This window comes from Gopherus flavomarginatus, chromosome 11 (assembly GCF_025201925.1).
Source record: "Gopherus flavomarginatus isolate rGopFla2 chromosome 11, rGopFla2.mat.asm, whole genome shotgun sequence".
NCBI lineage: Eukaryota > Metazoa > Chordata > Testudines > Testudinidae > Gopherus > Gopherus flavomarginatus.
This window is the reverse complement of record NC_066627.1, coordinates 7,190,825-7,206,685: the sequence shown is the minus strand read 5'-3', so window position 1 is coordinate 7,206,685 and position 15,861 is coordinate 7,190,825. Positions and strand designations below refer to the sequence as shown.

General features: G+C 50.3%; 1 protein-coding gene across 4 annotated transcripts in view; it reads right to left on the bottom strand.

Annotated features, from left to right (window-relative positions):
• The window catches only part of LOC127031116 (tetratricopeptide repeat protein 5-like), a 26,302-nt gene extending 10,441 nt beyond the window's left edge, over positions 1-15,861 (bottom strand). Inside the window, exons 1-11 of one of the 4 annotated variants that reach the window (XR_007768505.1) lie at positions 14,321-14,399; positions 13,973-14,105; positions 13,346-13,557; positions 12,892-13,042; positions 12,401-12,492; positions 12,236-12,292; positions 11,680-11,826; positions 11,371-11,585; positions 10,864-11,008; positions 9,308-10,040; positions 9,048-9,188 (exon numbers count right to left, since the gene is read on the bottom strand). Coding sequence is in view for 3 of the 4 variants with exons in the window: in XM_050917880.1 (XP_050773837.1) it covers positions 9,921-10,040; positions 10,864-11,008; positions 11,371-11,585; positions 11,680-11,826; positions 12,236-12,292; positions 12,401-12,492; positions 12,892-13,042; positions 13,346-13,557; positions 13,973-14,105; positions 14,321-14,371 (1,323 nt within the window). In the remaining variant the exon portion in view is untranslated. Of the gene's footprint in view, positions 1-9,047; positions 10,041-10,863; positions 11,009-11,370; positions 11,586-11,679; positions 11,827-12,235; positions 12,293-12,400; positions 12,493-12,891; positions 13,043-13,345; positions 13,558-13,972; positions 14,106-14,320; positions 14,400-15,583 lie in introns of those variants that run through there. The other 3 variants (XM_050917881.1, XM_050917880.1, XM_050917882.1) reach the window with 3 other exon arrangements.

Here is a 15,861-nt window from a genome sequence, read left to right as displayed (position 1 = left end):
AAAAAGCAGATTTACATTTCAGACTGACAGGCAGACAGACATACATAATTTAAAAAGTAACTGTGAGGATAGACAGTTAGATACACAGACAAAATCAAAATTTAAAAGAAAGAAAAATGTTTTAAAACATTTTGGATGGACCTTCTCCCCCCTTTCATAAAGAAGAAAGAAAAGAAAAGAAAAATTACAATTCATTTGTAGATGACCTGTAAAAAGAGATTCTGATCTGTTGTACATTCTCTGCACTCAGATAATCAGAGCAGATACTTCTCTACATTTGTCTGGACCTGGAATTTATGTTGGACTATTTTAATCAAATCTAGAAATGCACAGAAATATATCTTTATTGATTTAACATCTCTATTCTCTCTATTTTAATCTTACCAATCTAATCAATTAATTAATTTAATATATATTTACTACTTTAATATTTGATTTTAACCAGAAAAATGTGTAACATATTGTTCTTAATCTAATATTCAATTGATTCTGGAAATTTGTCTGATATAGAATTATTAGCTTAATATTTTAATTGGCTCTGGAGGTTAAAAAAATACAACTACAAATGTCATATTTAAACCAAATCTAAAAATATATGCAATTGTTAACTGAATATTTTAATAAAATATAGAAATGTTAGCTTAATATTTTAACCACATCTGGAAAATATAATGTATCATTATTAAGTTAGTATTTTAATCAAATCAGAAAAATAGTACAAAATGTATTTAATAATTTAATATTTTAAACAAATATATAAAAAAGTAATATATAATTCCAAAATTACTATGGTAATGAAAAATGAGACTGTATCATTATTTTGAGCATAATAGGAATTCATATCCTATATACTTATTAATGTATCATGTTTAACAAATCTGGAAATCATCACAATGTTCACTTATTAATCCAACATTTAATCAAATCTAGAAATTAACATGATATGTAAATATTAATTTAATATATAAAGTAAATATAGAAATCAGTACAGCCTTCACTTAATATTAATTACTAACTTATCAATGTTAATAAGTAACTAATTTCACTGCATGTAGGAATGAATAAAATGTCTAATTTTTAATTTATTATTTTAATTAAAAGAGGACTAGATGACCTCCCGAGGTCTCTTCCAACCCTAATCTTCTACTATTCTAGTATATAATTATGCATTTATTATTTAAGTTGAAGGTAGAAATGGATAGCATATACAGTTATTAATTTATTTTAATTAAATATAGGAATGGATATCTTCAGTATTTTTTATTTTAATCAAAATTATAATATAGTTATTAATTTTATATTTTAATCAAATCTAGGAATTAACATAGCACACAATTATTAATTTTGCATTCCGAGTCTCAACATTAATATAAATTGTAACTCTTAATCCGCCATTTTAATCTAATCTGGAAAATATGTGTAAATTGTTTGGGACTCTTTTTTGCTTCTGTGTTTGTGCAGCTCCTAGCACAATGAGGCCCTGGTCTGTGACTGGGGCTCCTATGGGTTACCTCAATAATAAATAAACAATTCAATAATCAATAAATAGTATGATTATCAATTGACTCTAAACATTCTTTTTACATGTAAGAATTGTTTGTAGAATTTAATCATATTGTTATTTTAATACAAATGTTTTTATATTCAATCTAGATTTTCCTTCTGCAGAGACTTTAGGGTTAATCCACAACTGATGTTGTCTTTGGATCTCTCCAAATTCAAAGTCCTCTTGATTCAATTCTGTACCACTCTTTAGTTAGATGAGAGGAAAGGTTTGGCTGCCTTGAAGGTCCCTGGTGGTTCACATCTAATGTTTCTAAAAAATTTCGGGGTTTCAGCTGCTCACCTGCAGGGGTGAGGAAGAGACTCCCACCCACCCAAAAAATCTATTTGGGAGTGGGATTGTTTGTATTCTTGTCTTCTTGCTCCGAAGCATTGGCATGGCCACAGCTGGAGATGGGACACTGGATAGGGTGGATGCCAAACTCTCTCTCAAGCACTTGGTTGGCAGTTCTGTCTCACATGCTCAAGGTTTAATTTGTTGCCTGATTCTTTCAATGGTCAATAACACTTGTTCTGGTTGCCAGTTGACCTGATTAATAAACTGAGGATCAGCGGGTTCTTGTTCCAGAATCAGGCAACACAGAACTAAAATCAGCTAATTAAATATCATCAAGGTGTAGGTCAAAGCAAAGACTTAGAGGTTTTTATTAAAATCAGTAATAAAGTCAGAAAAGCTCTGAGCCGCATAAACAGATAGGAATAATACAGTATCAGGGGTATCTGTGTATCATTCTTTGCGTATGCTCTTAGATTTCCATACCTCCACCTTTCTTTCTGGACCTGGCGGTAAGAGACAAAGAACCATTCCTGTCCCTGGCATGCTGTCATAAAGAGATAGTTAAGGGTTAATGCCTCTTTTACCTGTAAAGAGTTAAGAAGTTCACCTAGCCTAGCTGACACCTGATCAGAGGAACTAATGGGGGAGCAAGATGTTTCAAAAGAAAGAGGCAAGTTTTTCTTTGTTTAGAGTTTCAGTTTCAGCTAGAGTGAAAAGAAGATCAAGGAACCAACCTCTTATCAAAGTAGTAACTTTTAGAATGGGATAAATAGGTTTATGTTTATTTTCTTTGTAACTTGTCTTGGTACCATTAAGGGAATTATCAAATTTGAGTATTCTTGTGTGTATTAAAGTTGTTGCCCAGGGGAACATCCTCTGTGTTTTGAATCTGTTGTCTGTGAGAGTAGCTGGTATGCTAATCTCTCCCAGAGGGATTTTCTTTTACCTTTCTTTTCTCGAATTAAAAGCCTTTCTCTTAACACCTGATTGATTTTTTCCTTGTTTTTAGATCCAAGGGGGTTGGATCTGGATCCACCAGGAGTTGGGTTGGTGGGAGAAAGGAGGGGGGATGCTTAATTTCTCCTTGTTTTAAGATCCAAGGGGTTTGGATCTAGGTTCACCAGGTAATTGGTGAAGTCTCTCAAGACTACCCAGGGGAGAAAAGTAGTGCTTGTGGGTGGTGGCAGCGATACCAGATCTAAGCTGGTAATTAAGCTTAGAAGTGTCCATGCAGGTCCCCACATCTGTACCCTGAAGTTCCGAGTGGGGAAGGAACCTTGACACATGCCGATGGTCCAGGTTCCTCAATGCCCAAGATTGATGATAGGTAACAATAGAGCTGAAGGGTCCAATGATGGAAAAGCTCCCCATTCGCATGGTGGGTTGCCCTATTATAGGACCTGGCGCCATTATGAATATTCATGCTAATGCTCAGCCTTCTATGCCCAAATCGAACTTCCTTGCCCTCTTAACATCAGGGTGAACTGATCCTAGAGATTAACATATTAATGCCATTTAACTCCTGATCCTATACGTCACCTCTTCCTCAGACAGATTGGCAGTTATCACCTCCATGTTCCTGCGGTTGCTGTTTACCTGCCATTGAACAAGTTGTCCCTAGTTCCCCAAAATCTAAGGGTAACTGTCAGGCCATTTATCCAAATTATGCCAAATGTCACAGACCAACTATTCTGGACTATACTTCTGCTAATTTGGGGAACCTAATGTCTTACAGGATAGAAGCCTGTAGGCTCCTTGCCATTACAGCTGAATACAATGAAGGCAAGCCAGTCCCATGGGCTACAAATTGGTCAATGTGTGTGAGGTGGGGCAAGTATTTTTCCCCAGCTCAGATTGGCGGTAACATTGGGGTTTTCCACCTTCCTTTGCAGGGTGACCATACAGCAAGTATGAAAAATCAGGATCAGGGTGAGGGGTAATAGGTGCCTATATAAGAAAAAACCCCAAAAATCAGGATTGTCCCTATAAAATATGGGACATCTGGTCACCCTATTCATTTGCTGCATGTGGGTACAGGTCAGTTGCCAAGATGAGCTGAGCGTATCTCCTTTAATCATTTCCCTGCCATTGTGGGGGCCTTAGGGACTGGAGAACATCAGTCCCCGCCATTCTCCATCAGTGACATTTCACAGTTTGCCTCCTGAGGTTTGTAATATCTTGGTCTAGTTTCAGTTGCTAGGCAGTGTTGGTGGCCTGAGATCTATAGATGTTGAGACTAGGTGATCTGTTGGTCCCTTCTGGCTTTAAACTCTAACCCAGGTGTCCAGACAACCAACCACACCAGTCTAACTCACTAGATCCCAGTCCCCTACCAGAGCTATGGATACAACCCAGGAGCTCTGACTACTCACTTACCACATTGCTCTGACCCACCAGACCAGTGGTTCTCAAACAGGGGTGGGGACCCCTCAGGGGGGTCACAAGTTTATCACATGGGGGGGTTGTGAGATATCAGCCTCCACTCCAAACCCCACTTTGCCTCCTGCATTTATAATGGTGTCAAACATATTTAAAAGTGTTTTAATTTATAAGGGAGGTCACATTCAGAGGCTTGCTATGTGAAAGGGGTCACCAGTATGAAAGTTTGAGAACCACTGCACTAGACCCAAGTGCCCTCTGAGAGCTGGGAAAAGAACCCAGGAGTCCTGGCTCCCAGACCAGCTCTCTGACCACTAGATCTCACACCCACTGCCAGGGCCGGCTCTACTATTTTTGCCACCCCAAGCAAAAACAAACAAACAAAAAAGCCTGAACTGCTGAAGCAAATAAACCACAACAACCCTCGGACTGTGCCGCCTCAAGAATGGAGGGAATGCGGCCCCTTAGCATGTGCTGCCCCAGGCACATGCTTCCTCCACTGGTGCCTGGAGCCGGCCTTGCCCACTGCCTGTGCTGTGTCAACTCTTGGCATTAACACAGGCTGTCCATCTCTGAGGGGTCCCTGCCCAGTATCTTTCTTGGGGGTTAGAAGCACTTAATAAATCACAGAGCCCAGACTGCAAATCCCTTGGTGGAATTAGCTTGTTTTGATGTTTGAATGCCTCTCGCTCTGGGTATTGATGACCTGGGCTGCTGGTGATGCCAATTAAAGAGCTGAGCTGAAGTTACTGCTGGCTCCTGCTTGAAAAGTTGGAGCCAGGCAATTAAAAAGAAAAGTTATCTCATCTCCTGAGAGCTGAGGGCAGATGCCAGGGGTGGGGGCTGTGGGTCAGGATGGGAGGCCATGCGCAGAGAAGGGAGCTGAGTCTCCAGGATCCATTTAGCTCTTGGTCTCTGATGATGAGCAGAGCTATAATCTCAGCAGGTTCATATGGACCCCTGCTCAGCTGGGAATCAATCCACTCATTACACATGGGACCTACTGCACAGAGCAGGAGGTGTCACTACCGCCCTGGGGTGACAGGACAGGGAAGAGGTGCAGGTGAAGGGGACCTTGATGGGTTCGATAGGGGTCTCCTAATCCCAGTGAGATTTATTCCCACATAGGTAAGCCTATTGGGATAGTTTATTGAGGTGCAAGGGGGAAGAATCTGGGTCTAGCTCAGTGAAAAGGGAGTTGAGACCACCCTAAGCAGACAGAGCATGGGACAAGGGAGATCGTCCCATTCTAAGGTTCCTGTCTATGCCTCACATCCCAGCCACACTAGTTCCTCTCTGTAGGGGGAACAGCTCTGTTCTGAGTTCCTCATATATGCCCCCCCCAGGTGCCCAAGTCCCTCACTGTGGGGGGGGGTCGACATATTCTGAGCTCCCCAGTCTATATCCTCCAGCACGGCTACACAAGCCACACCCTTCTCCCCCACTCCATCCATCACTCCTCAGCCACAACCCTCACCCCCAATCTGCCCAACCTCTCCACCCAGACCCCTCACCCCACCCAGTCCAGTCCAGTCCCCATCACCTCCACTCCCGCCAGCCCATCACCCCAACTTCATCCAGCCCCCGAGCCTGGCCTGTTACCCCCATTCCATTCAGGCCCTGCCTCCACCAGGCTCCACCCACCACTCCAGCCAGCCCCCCGGAGATTACCCTGTTTATTTTGGCAGAAACTGGAAAAACCTGATTTTAAATGGTGAATTTTTCCAGTTTTCCAATTTTCACCCTCGTCCATTGGGTCCCGACCAGAGTGGGGGCTGGAGGTTGACCAGAGTGGGAACAGGGCCAAGCTGGGTGAACAGCTTGGCCTAGAGAAACAGGGAAGCGTGCAACCTCCTAGCTAATTAATAATAATGATTAACGTGGGGCCGGCTGAATATAGGACCCACACAATGGAGATCCCATAAAGAGTTCTGCTCTTCCCTTGGCTTGGCAAAGAAGAAACACATCATCCCACTGCAGTGTGAGGGCTACACTTGGTCTGGGCTCATAAAGCACCTTCCCCCTTTGACCATGTACACAGCACAGGTGAGATGCAACCAGCTCTGGTGCAGAGGAGCTCAGTAACAGCCACACAGTGACACTGCACGGAGATGCTTTATCTTTTGCTGAGATGCAGCCAGCTCTGGGGAAGGCTGGCATGGGAGCAGCCAGTAAGGAACATCGCAAGGGGATGGCTCGCTTGGCACTGAGGGGTGGGGTGTGGCCCTGATGCTGCCTGCTGGAGGGAATGAACCCTGCACTGTGTGTGGAGTGAAAGAACCCAGCACCTCCTGGAAGGCAGAGCATTGCCTTAGTACTGCCAATCCCTGATCACAATTCGCCATATGCCCAAGGGGCTGGCACTGGAGGCTTTCAATGTGGCCTCATATTGACACCTACCAAGTCTTGTATATGGGGGTGGGGGGGACTGTGTATGTGGTGAGGAGGTCTGTATGAGTGTGTAATGTGAGAGGGCTGGGGGGGAGGCTCTATGGAAGACTGTGTGACAAAGGGTAATGTGGGCAGTGAGTATGTGTGAGGGGATATCTGGTGTGGGGTGTTTGTGTTGGGGCTGTGTGAAAAGCACGGGGGCGACTCTCCCCAACATTCCCCTGGGTGTCCACAGTTCATCCAGGGATCAAATCCAGGTCTAGCTGCTCTTACACACCCCAAAGACCAAGTGCCAAGAGGGACCAAGGAGCTCAGAGAGCAGATATCAACCCCCTCTTGCCCAGCTCCCTTCACAGCAGAGGATGGCAGGGTTTGGCAGCCCTGAAGCTCTTTTCTGGTTTATGTCTGATGTTCCTAGAAGCTTATGCTTCCAGGTTTCAGCTAGTCACCTGTGGGAGTCAGGAAGGGAACCCCACCCCCCAAAAAGAAATTTGGCTTGGTTTGAGTTTGGGTTTTTGTATGGGAGAAGTTGTTTGTGGTGTTGTCTCTTTCTCAAAGCATCAGGGATGGCCAGTGCTAGAGATGGGACATCGGATCGAGTGGACCAGGGCTTTGAGGTGGCACCCAGCATTCTGTCTCAGGTGCTTGACTGGCTGGTTCTTGCTCACATGCTCTGGGTCTAACTGATTGCTCTGTGTGGAGTGGGGAAGAAATTTCCCCCCAGATCAGATTGGCAGTGACATTGAGGGTTTTGCTCCTTCTTCTGCAGCGTGGGAGGGGTTGGGGCTGTAGGTCAGGATAGGGTGGGTCAGGACTGGGATTCCCAGGTGGAGACGAGAGCTGTGTCTCCAGGGTGCATTCAGCTTTTGGACCCCTGCTCTCCTGGGAATGAGCCCACTCATTACACATGGGCCCCGCTGCACAGAGCAGGTGGGCATCACTACTGAAAGGGAGCCTATTTCATCAGGGTCCAACACAAGGCGGGTGGGGTGAGGGCCAAAGAGAGCAGATTGGGGTGCGGCGAGCAGGGCATGGACAGGTCCTGGCTCTTACTAACAGGAACTGTAACCCAAGCCTGCCTCCCTCCTACTAACTCAAAGCCTGGCGGCATGCAGCCAGAGGACTGATAAAGGGCCCCCTTGGGTTGGAAAGGCTGCCTGGTATTGCTGCAGATCCGGTCGGAGGACACTGCACCCTGCAGGGATGGAACAAGCCTCCTGCAGGAGTTTGGCCCAGCCAGGGAACCGAAGACAGGAATCGCTGGCGCTCCCAAGCCGAGAAGGGGAAGCCTGGCCCTGTGGAGCTGGGTGGATCCTTGCGGCTGTCCCAGTAAGGGGAACTTCCAGGATATTTGTCTGTGGTTCTGCTACCATGCAGGGGTGCGGGGCTGTGCAGCAGGGCTGGCTCTTTGTCTCTGCTGTTCCGCTTTGTATGATGCAGTCCTTGGCTCGAGGACTTGAGCCTGACTTTCCCCTTCCTGGCTGGATGCCCTGACCACTGACCTATAGAGTCAGTCCCACCAGCTCACCTCTGTTTGGTTATTCGACACCCATAGGAGGCTGAGAAAAGACCAGGATCAGAATGTTCCCTCCAACCCACAATCACCCAGCAGGCAGGGCCCTAGAGTGAGGATCTCAACTTGGGTCTCCCCCATCCCAGGTAAGTGCTCCAACCAGTGCTGGAGGGAGTGGGGGGGCAGCGCTACGGACTATATCTCCGGGGTCCACGAAAGACTTAGACTGAAAACATACTGACCAGAATCCAGCTATACATACAGACAATAGATTGCCAATGGACTCTATGCCGCCACTAGAAATTTCCAAAGGGGTCTACATCGCCATTCGAAACATTTTAGGAGCCCGCCAATGAAAAAAGGTTGAGAAATGCTGCTCTAGAGTACGCAGGAGCGTCTCCTCCTCCAGGGCTTAGACTGAGCAAGGGGTCAGGACTGAGGGGACTGGAGCAGGCCCACTGACCGCAGTTTAGGGATCCACCAGGTTAGGGAGCGGCTGAGAGGGATTTGGAGGATATAAGGGATGTCTACACAGCAACTAGATAGCTGGGACCCTCCAATCTCACAGGGTCCTAAGGCCCTGACATCTACACAACAGTGAAACAGCCCCGCAGCCTGAGCCTCAGGAGCGTGAGTGGACTGACATGGGCCAGCCGCTCGTGTCTACTCGCTGTGCAAACTGTCTGTGCATCTGCCCGAGTAACCTCTTCTAGCTGAGTAGTTTTCCCTTTGCCCTATAGGGCTGCCTTAATCCCAGGGGCCTGACCAGCTGCTCAGAGTCAGAGCTAATCAGGGCTGCATCTCCATTTGCCTTCCCGAGAGAAATAATCGAAACATTGGGGATATCGAACAGTTGTTAAAGAAACAGGCAGACAGGTGGTTGTGTAGGGGGATGGATGCACTGACATGACTCACCGACCATGAACCTCTTCCATAACTGATTTTATTCATTACAAAAGAAAAAAAAAAACCTTTAAACATATAAAATTATAAAACAAAACAAACCTTTCAAAATAAATATACCACCGCTCTGTGCACACACCGAACCGGGCCCCCGGGCCAGACCTGCTCTGTACACACACAGAGCAAGGCCCCCGCGCCAGACCTGCTCTGTACACACAGACAGCCGGGCCCCCGGGCCAGACCAACTCTGTACACACACAGAGCAGGGCCTCGGGCCAGACCTGCTGTGAAAGAGCCCTAAAAAAGTCCAACCCCCAAACCCACATGGACTAGGCACCTACAACACCCCTTAATCATCTTTGACTGTCCCTACGTCATAAGCCAGACAAACCGTGGGGGATCGGGGCCAGTGATTCCAGCCCATGGGAAGGAGACAGGAAGGGAGAGTGTGGAAAAAGGGAGGAGGAGAAAGGGCACAGCACAGGTGCTGATGGAGGCATTGGTGGGCTTGGTAGGGGTCTCCTAGTCCCAGTGCAATTTCTTCACACCAGGGATCAGCCCATTGGAGTGGTTTATTGAGGTTCCAGGGGCAGAGCTTGGGTAGAGCTCATTGCCATGGGACAGATGGCCATGTTGAGTGGAGAGAGAATGGGAAAAGAGGGGCCTCTGTTCCTCTTTGTGTGTGTGTGTGTGGGTGGGGGGGAAATCACCCCATTCTCAGTCCCCATCCTTTGCCCCAATACCCAGTTGTAAATCCCCTGCCAGCCCTACAAGCCTCTCTAAGCCATTATATTCATGGGATCCACCAGAGGGCAGCAAACAGCAGGACAAGTCTGACCCTTCCAGTAGCAGGGAGGGCAAGAAGCTATCTTCGCACATTCCCTCCCTAGGGCATCATTCGCTCTGCACTTGGTATGCCACTCTAGCTGCCGCCTGGGTGCCAGGTCCCTGCGTCTTGCCATTCACCACCAGCAGGAGTGGGGTCTCCACACGGATCTCAGGGAAGGAGAAGCTCTGGGGGTACCGTGGAGACAGAGAAGTCAGTCAGAAGGGCGGTTAGCTCTGGAATCCTATGATGGATGTTTGCACATCATGGATTGAAATTTCCCCACCCATCTATGAGGCTGGGCAAATTCCACTGTTAACTCCTACTGATGGTGACTTTCATTTCATGTGCTGAGGGTTCCAAACCTGCCTACAGGATCTGGGTGCCCAAATTTAACAGGTGTCAGGAGCCCAAATCCCATAGGCAGCTGTAAAAAACCTGAAGAGCCAGTGTGTCGTCCTCCCACCTTCCTGTAGAAGACTGAGATGTGCTCTAGTGAGGGAGTAGGTGCCCAATCTCCCAGCAACAGAGTCAAAATTAACTTTTTCCCTGCTGGGCAACTAGTGGGCTTCTGCTTCCCTGGACGTGGGGGTGAATATTGTGGTAGGGAATTGCAACCCCTCTCCCCCAATTTAAAGGCATTTCCTCTACCCCATATAAAGGGGGCTGAGAAAGACACATCGCCCGCACCGTGCTGTGAGAAAGTCCCCATCATTCTGGCATCCGTGGCCCTGTAACTGAGGTCTAGCAGTTCACATAGGAAGTGATGCACTTAGCAGACAGGAAGTGTGGAGTTCATTCATGCCTCCAGCCATCGCAGTGGGGGTGGGAAGAAACAGGTGGAGGGAGGGGCATGAAGAAAGAGTGGGGATTAACCCTTAAACTGAAGAAGGGCTACAGTTCTGTATCAACCTATTTCTGGTGAATTCCCATATCCCTCCTCCCGCAGGGCCAGGCCTAGGAATCCCTCCAGTACTAAGCCTGGGGCAGGGAGGACCGGGCCACACTCACCTTGCCCTCGTGCTGGACGTGGTGATGCCGGAGGTGCGGCTCAGGGATGGCCAGTGAGTCGCCGATGAGCACACCCCAGCTCTGGACCATGTTATAGACAGTGACAGCAAAACAGGGGCCCTTGGAGTCAACCAGGCCGAACGTGCTGCCAGAAAACCAGGCGAGAGTGTGAGTAAGGTGATGGGACAGGAGGTGAGGGGACAGACGGATGGTGCTGAGGATGCATAGATGGATGGATGGAAGGCCACATGGATGGCTATGAGAATGGTTGGATGGGTGTACAGCACTGAGGAAACACGGGTGGGTGAATGGAGCTCAGGACTGACAGAAGGATGGACAGAGCTCAGGACTGACAGATGGACAGCAGGACGAACAGGGCTCAGGACTGACAGATGGGTAGCAAGATGGACGGATCAACATAGCTCAGGACGGACAGATGGACAGCAGGAGGATAGGCAACATCAACAAAAAGCACTACAGATGGATGGATGGACAGGTGGTACTCACAAGGGCACCTTCTCGTCCATGGTGAGGCTGAAGACCACCCTGCCCAGCACTACAGCCCCAGTGTTCACACCCGGCTGTAAGGCGCTCAGGAGCCGATGCTCCAGTGCCACCTTATGGCCTGAGGACCCCTGGTACCGCCCATCCCCACAGGGGCCCAGGTGGGATGGGCGCAGGCTTCCCAACATGCTCTGCAGCTTCTTAACCTTCACTCTGCCCTGCAGGGGGAGGAAGGAGGGCAGGGTCACTGACTGAGACATGTCTCCCTGTAAGCCAGGCAGGGAAGAGCAGGGACGAGGAGAGATGCTCTACCTTGTTCTCCAGGAGGCTGGTGAGTCGCTCCAGGAAATCCAGAAGCTGCTGCAGGCGCTTCTGGGCTTCAGGCCAGGCTGGGTCAAGGGTTGTCGCACGGGAAAACCCCTCCAGGGCCTCCGTATAATTCTCCTCATATTTATGCAGCTGACCCAAGAGAAACACAGCACAGTGCGAGGGTTACAGCAGTGGGGCTTGGCACAAGGACTCTAGTGGGTTAGAGTGAGGAGGCTGGGAACCAGGACTCCTGGTTTCCATTCCTGGCTCAAGGTGTGAGGGGGATAGGGGGAAGCCCACTAGGTTAGAGCAGTATGTGCAGGGAATCGGGATTCCTGGGTTTAATTCCTGGCTCTGGGAGGGGAGTGGGGTCTAATGGTTAGACCAGAACATACAGAGCTCATGCCTTCCAGAAGGGGGCAGCAAACACAGGGACACAGAGCCCCTAAAACCACATTGGGGAACTGATGCTGGCACTGCCTCCCAGGGGAAAGCGCCCCTCTGAGACCTTGACACCTTTTGGTCACACCTTCCACTCCCCTCCCTCCCACCTTCTCACCGTAGCTCTGTTGAGGTGCAGGTCTGCGTTACAGGATGCTGTAGGATCCACCTTTTCCTAGGATAGAGAGGAAATCATTATCAGAGCATCCCCATTGAGCGTTCTGCCCTGCTCCCTGCAGCACAAGGCTCCCTTGCAACAAGTAGAAGACAGGGCAGTACCTACCGCCTGGGCATACGCACTTAGGGCCTGCTGGGAGATACTGGGGTTCTGACCTGTGTTGAAGAACAGCCAGAGGTAGGAATTTCCCAGGATGTCTGCGGCAGAGAGACACAGAGGTTAGCGCAGAGAACAAATGGACACAGGCCGTCAAAGAAGATGAACAGCTGGCTGGTTGGAGGCATATAGCTAAGAATAGAGGACTGATGGATGACTCCAGCTGAGGATGGGTGGAGGGATGGCTATAGCTGAGGATGGATGGGTGGAGGGATATAGCTGAGGGGAATGGATGGCTACAGCTGAGAATGGAGGGTTGACTGCAGGGATATCGCTGGGGTATACTATTCTACCCCGAGTCAGGTGACGGGCAGGAAGTTGGAGAGCATACTGAGAAGCCTGGGCCCCTCCCAGCTGGTGCCATGTGGGGTCCCAGTGTCCTTTGAGGCAGGGAGTGAGCAGGAGCAATGCTTGGAGGGGAGAAAGGGGCTGTCACTCACACCACGACTGGCCATCCTGCACGTCCATCTGGACAGCCAGCTTGGCCTGACGGACACTGTCCATGATATTCTGGGCGTGCTGCTCTGTGCTCTCGGCTCGCAGCTGCCGCAGCACCATGGACAGATTCTGCAGCGAGACCTTGTTCTTCCGCTGGGGAGAGACACGGCGCCAGGGTCAGCACCTCAGCCCGGCCTCCTGCCTCCCCACCCATGCCCTCTCTGCCTTCAGATTGACCAGCCCTGGCTCCCCTTCCCTCCCCTCCCCTCTCCTGAATCGGCCCCTTAGCCCAGCCAGCCCTGGCTCCCCTTCCTGGAATCAGCCCCTCACCCCTCCACCAGGTTGGCCCTTTGGCTCCAGCTACCCAGCCTCCCATCGGACAACCGGGTCTCTCCCTTCTCTACCCCCTGGGATCAGCTAAACCAGCCCACCGGGATGCCTCGGGGTGGGACTCACATGCCCCAAAGCCCCAGAGAAGCAGGTGTGGGCTGCTGTGATGTCGCCCTTTTTCCAGTAGGCCTCGCCCAGCTGGTTCCAGGCTTCCACCAGCTCCGGGTCCAGCTTCACAGCCTTAGCCAGCAGCTCCTCAGCCTGGGGCTTGTAGTCGGGTGTAACGTTCAGAGCCTTCCCCTTCAGCATCAGCGCCCAAGCCCGGCCTTGGGAACAGCCTGGAGAGACAGAGACGCAAAGGGAGGGCATAGCCTGTGGCACAAATCCCCTCCAGGCCCAGGGCAGTGGGCTGGCTGGGTCAGGGGGTGAGGAATGGGGCAGGGGCCCTTCTCCTCTTGGGGACATCAGCTCGCCTCCAGTCCCGCGGCAGGGGGCTGGATGGCTCAGGAGGTGAGAAATGGGACACTGGTCCTTACCCCTCTAGGGTCACCTGCTCCAATCCAGCCCCAGGGCGGGGGACTAGTTGGCTCAGGGGGTGAGGAATGGAGCATGGGGATTTTCCCCTCTAAGGGGCTCCGGATCCAATCCAGCCCCAGGGGGCCCTAGGTCTGGCTAGCTCATGGGGATGGGGAATGGGGAGCCAGGTTTTCCCCTCTAGGGCAGGGGGTGCATTTCCCTCTGATACCCAGTTACCATCTATCGCCCCCATCTGCTGTAGCGTTTTCTCCATTTCCTCCAGCACGTCCTGCTGCTTTCTCCCAGCATCCTCCACGCTGTGGCTTTCGAAGTAGCGATCCCGGAGATAGTACAGGCCATCGACCAATTCCTGTGAGGACGGGGGGCACGGGGGGACCGATCACATCAGTAAACTGCAGCCACGGCTGCCTAAGGGGGCAGGCAGCCTGGCGGTTAAGGCACCGGCCTAACACTCCCGAAAGCAGCGTTCAAAGCCCCGCTCCGCCAGAGACTAGACCGGTAACCTGGGGTACGTCGCTCACAGCCCGCAGGAGCCGGCAGACGCGGAGTTCGCCCCGCCGGTACCTGCAGGGTTTGCACGGCCTGGCGGCTTCCTCCTTCTCCCTCCGCAGCCATGTTCGCCGAGCTCCGCCCCTCCCTCCGCCTCGGCTGAGCGCGCTGCGGGGCGAGCCTGGCCGGGCTGCGGGGAGAGCAGGGACCTCTGCGGGGCGGCCGGGGGAATACGGCGCTCACCCCCTCCCCCTGCACGCAGCCCATCCCTTGCAACACCCCCCTTCACAGCCCCTGCATTGCTCTGCACACGCACAGCCCTGACTGCTGCCTCCTCCCACAGCTCCTGTATTGCAACATCTTACACAGCCCCTGCATTTCTTCCTCCCATACACACACAATCCCTACATTCCTACACACACTGCTGGCAGTGGTCCCCACACCTCCCTCCATTTACCAGCCCTCTGCAACCTAGCCTGGGGTCCCCACATTGCCCACTCCTGGGATCCCTTTTTAATTCTATGCCCTGCTAGAGGTGCCAATGTCTATGTTTCTCCAGGATTGTCCCTTCATAGCTGTCTTGGGAAGTCGGTTTGCAGCTGTCCCGTGTTTTTGCATCTCAGAGGTGGCAGCCCTCCAGACCTCCCAGTAGTCTGCTTTGATTCTTTGACCCCCACTGCTATGTCCCAGTTGAAGGAGCTCCTGTCCTGTGGGGCTGGCTGGGTTTGGTTCCCTGATCCAGGCATTGTGCCCTGACTCCCGGTACATGGGTTGAAGCTGTGACGGGTTCCCCCTGGAGTGCCACCTGGAACTGGGGTTCCACTGAGCCCTCTGACACACCAGCCCAGGCTCCCTCTCACACTGTGCTGCTGTGATAAGCTGTAGACCACTCCCAGACTTACACTCTCACCAGCATTTGCACAGGCAGGGACACATTCAGCTGCAGTTACATGCAGCTTGACCAAACACTGCATGAACCAACAGCAATAGAGAGGCTACAGCCTAGTGTTGCAGACACAGCAGTGCCAGAGGCAAGCAACAGCGGTTTGTTGCCCAGAGTGCTTAAGCGCCAATAAACACACCAGGGTGGAGAAGCAAACAACCAAATTTATTTGAGATCTCAAAGCGGTGCAGGGAGAATAACTCAAATCAAGCACACCTAAAACAAGCAGTTTCTTCCTTTTATATCCCAGTTGTTTACTACAAAACTTTCTTGCTGACTAGCTGATTTCTCACTCCCCTCCTCCTTTCCCATCCAGCTGAAGTATCTTTTCTCATTCAGTTTTTTGTTTTCCCCCTTCCTCCTCCCTCTCTGCTGCTGAGACATGTATACAGTACCTTAAAACTTTGCAGCTTGGGCTCCCCACCCCCATTCCAAGTCCTTTTCTTCCAGAGCTGCTCTCAGGTGCTGAGTTGTGGGGGAGTGAAGAACAATAGATGAGATCACTCCCTGCCTTATATAGCTTTTCCATATAGCGGAAACCATTTGTTTCAAACTTGGGTCTCAGACCAGTTTGTGGAAAAATACAGGTACCCAAAATGGAGGTCAGAGTCATGTGCTCTGGTCACATACCCTTGCAGAGTCATAGCAGCCATTACTTATGGGCTGTCTGGAG